The sequence below is a fragment of the Penaeus monodon genome, chromosome 33, assembly GCF_015228065.2.
Source record: "Penaeus monodon isolate SGIC_2016 chromosome 33, NSTDA_Pmon_1, whole genome shotgun sequence".
In the NCBI taxonomy this organism is placed as follows: domain Eukaryota; kingdom Metazoa; phylum Arthropoda; class Malacostraca; order Decapoda; family Penaeidae; genus Penaeus; species Penaeus monodon.
The window spans coordinates 9,236,155-9,236,455 of record NC_051418.1 but is presented as its reverse complement, the minus strand read 5'-3'; the positions used below and the strand labels follow the sequence as shown (position 1 = coordinate 9,236,455).

Genomic DNA, 301 nt, shown 5'->3' with positions numbered 1-301 from the left:
CTGTCATCGCGATCGAAGCCACGGTTGAAGGATCCGCTGCTTGGTTGGAATCCTTGGCTGTAGAATCCGCCATTCTGATTGTAGCGATTGCCATTAAATCCCCGATTGTAATATCCAGAGTTGCCATTAAAGCCGCGATTGTAAACAGCCGCGTTGCCACTAAAACCACGGTTGCCAAAGCCGTCGTCGCGGTCGAATCCATCATTATCATATCCATCATTGTCGAATCTGTCGTCGCGATCGAATCCACCGGAGTAGCTATACCAGCGCTGGGGGGCGGCGACAGCGAGGCTCGCCTGCG

At 53.5% G+C, this 301-nt stretch overlaps 1 protein-coding gene across 1 annotated transcript in view; it reads right to left on the bottom strand.

Annotated features, from left to right (window-relative positions):
• LOC119594235 (translation initiation factor IF-2-like) overlaps positions 1–301 on the bottom strand; it is a 14,703-nt gene that overhangs the window by 3,544 nt on the left and 10,858 nt on the right. Inside the window, exon 3 of the mRNA XM_037943305.1 lies at positions 1–264. Coding sequence (XP_037799233.1) covers positions 1–264 — 264 coding nt within the window. The remainder of the gene's footprint in view (positions 265–301) is intronic.